This window comes from Saccoglossus kowalevskii, chromosome 5, assembly GCF_978046115.1.
Source record: "Saccoglossus kowalevskii chromosome 5, keSacKowa6.1, whole genome shotgun sequence".
NCBI classification, from domain to species: domain Eukaryota; kingdom Metazoa; phylum Hemichordata; class Enteropneusta; family Harrimaniidae; genus Saccoglossus; species Saccoglossus kowalevskii.
In genome coordinates this window covers 15,573,563-15,576,454 of record NC_140645.1, presented here as the reverse complement: position 1 = coordinate 15,576,454, position 2,892 = coordinate 15,573,563, and the positions used below count along the sequence as shown (strand labels likewise).

Here is a 2,892-nt window from a genome sequence, read left to right as displayed (position 1 = left end):
ATCGGTTAGAATTTCAGGCAAGTGATCCTATTGATCTCTATATGGTAAAAAGCATGTGCATTGTTATCAAACCATCCTCACATAGTATATATATATATACTAAACATGTTTACACCCTTCTCAGCAAAACATGAATCTTGTTTAGTAATGCGACGTCATCAATGAGCTTGTTTGCTTGGCCTGTAATTAAAAAACAGACCAAGGAAACGAGTTCATAATCGAACCCTCTTAATTATATATACATTCACTCGACTAGCGTAGCTGTTTTACCGGGTGGTCGTCGTCTACGTGCAGCCTGACGCGTTTGGCTAGTGACACATTTAATTACAATATGCGAATCAGCACGTGCTACAATGGACACACTTAATCTGCCGGCTGTTCGAGTGACTGAGTAAGTTACACATGATCGGCTAATTTTGGAACGCATTCAGCAATTGTATATTATACTGCGCGTGACTGACACAATGCTCAAATATTATCTCATCAAGTAGCATTTTTGCTAAGCGAATATACAAATATAGTGTAATATTGAAAATGTGCACACATATGATAAATATTTTAAAATGTTATACATGGAGCAAGTTGATAACTTGCCATGCATTTTAATTTGTTGTCACAGCCGCCCTCAGGGGCACATTCCATATGTAGAGAGGGTACAATAATCGTGCATTGTCCTCAGATGAAATATAACAGAACAGGTTCTTGATATATTGCAGAACATCGAATACATCAGGTCGCCTTGTTGCCATATATATATATAAAATTAACATTGAAATGCACATTATCTCAACATGTTCACTCTACAATATAAGATAAAATAATGGTTTATTCCGCATAATGTGATTTGCTGGCTACATTGCGCATTACTTAAACTGTCGTTTGAGCGAGACCACGGAAGAAATGTGGCTAACCATTTCGTTTATAAAAATGGGTGCATCGTTAAAAACAGCGTTTCACAAAATGTACAATGTGAAACTGATTATTGCTTGTATTGCATTGTTGTGTGTCATTTCAGCTGCTGTGTTTATGTTCCATGCACCACAAAACACCAGTTACAGGATTGCGAATAATGCAGTCTCGGAACGTTTGCTGGCAGTTGAAAAATTTGTGTCTCCACAACCTACACCGTGCACATGTGGGCACAAATCATATGGTCCCCTGGAAGACGGTCCTAACATACGGCGACAGAAAGAGGTGTTGGAGTGGAAACGTTATCACAACGCCGAGATCGAGCCGTTATCAGTATGCCGTGCAATGTCACCTTTCCAGTATGTGGGTGGTGGGATTACTCTAGAACCGTTAGGTACGGTGCGTGTGATTGGACTATCTATACATCCTAGTGCGGTTGCACACTTGGAGAGTAAGCATGATTTTGTGATGAAACTGTCGTCTGACAGGTTGATTGGTGTAATACATGTACATACAGCAGATTTCGATACTGTTGGAAACTATACAACCTCACTTATAATTCGCGGGAAGGCAGATATCACTTCAATCGATGACGCCTTACACAGTATTTATTATACCAGTATTGTTTACGATATCGATGACCGCGATACAATCAATCTTCAGCTCAATGGCATGAATGTGTCTATAAATATTCGGATTAAAAGACAAACAGTGCCTTTTTTGATTGACCCCGGTTCAGGTGATATCACCAAAAAAGTGACCGTAGTCGTTAAAACATTTGAACGTTATGATGCTGTGAAAAGACTCGTAAAAAGTGTTCATCAATTTTATCCGAATATGACTATAATTGTTGCTGATGATTCTGAAAATCCACAAAAGATTGTTGGTTCAAATGTCAAACATTATATCATGCCTCACGCCGAGGGCGCTTCCGCAGGTCGAAACCTTGCACTCAGCCAGGTGCGTACTAAATATTTTTTGTATTGCGACGACGACTTTGTATTCACAATTGGGACCAAGTTGGAGATATTCCTTGAAAAATTTGAGAATCCGAAAGTGAAGTTAGACGTGATTGGCGGCACATTTGGGGATGAGAAAGGCGAACCTAAAGAATCTTGCTTCGGTTGCCGTACTATATCCTGGGTTAAAGGTGACAAAGATGGCGACTGCTTCATTAGACATACCACGGAAAAGTATGATCAGCTATCAGAATACCCCAACTGTTATATGGCCGATTCTATTACTATGTTCTTCATGGCTCGAACAGAAGCATTCCGTAGAGGGGTGTTCGACCCAGAATACGAACGGGTCGGCCACACGGAATATTTCATCAATAGACTGGGACGAATTCGACTTGCTAGCTGCGACGATGTCAATATTATGCACGTGCGAGAATCAAACCCAACATATGCTAAATATAGAAAACGGTTAGTAGATAGAAATGATCAACGGAAAAATGTACAGCATATGCTTTTTAACATGAATCTTAAATGTTTCACATTATAATTTATTGTTATATCCCATGACCATTACAGCCAACCACATTACAGGTAGACAATATACAAATGATTACCGCAGTTGGGTTGAACATTTGTAATATTATAACGAATCAGTTTAAAAACAAAATCAGTCATGGCAAACTTCCAGGGCAACATCGTAGAACTGAACGCATGTATGCATGCAAATATACGAATTGAAAAGCTCAAGAGCAGTGATTGAATATTATTGAGTTTTACCATGGGCGCACATTTTACTTACATGGTTGTACAAACCTAGTTTCAGCCGCTTCAGCCTGACGAAGAATTACTTTTTACAAACACACCCGGCGCCACTCTGTTCACTCCTGTGGGCGCTGCTATATGCCAAACGGCGTTCCCGTTCACACGAAGCTGCCCACCGCTTGAGTATAGGCCTATGTCAACACCATTCTCTTTCAGTAAATACACGATACTTACTATGTAGACACACACACACTCAATACGT

The 2,892-nt window shown here is 39.8% G+C and overlaps 1 protein-coding gene across 1 annotated transcript; it reads left to right on the top strand.

Annotated features, from left to right (window-relative positions):
- The first annotated feature begins 927 nt into the window (after positions 1–927).
- LOC100374186 (beta-1,4 N-acetylgalactosaminyltransferase 1-like) lies at positions 928–2,615 on the top strand. Its single transcript, XM_002738802.3, has one exon. It carries the CDS (start codon positions 928–930, stop codon positions 2,413–2,415), a length of 1,488 nt encoding a protein of 495 aa, XP_002738848.2. The 3' UTR covers positions 2,416–2,615.
- Positions 2,616–2,892: the final 277 nt, after the last annotated feature.

Excerpts from the sequence above, each read along its gene's own strand:
- LOC100374186 (XM_002738802.3), top strand. The coding sequence starts at position 928 with ATGGGTGCATCGTTAAAAACAGCGTTTCACAAAATGTACAATGTGAAA.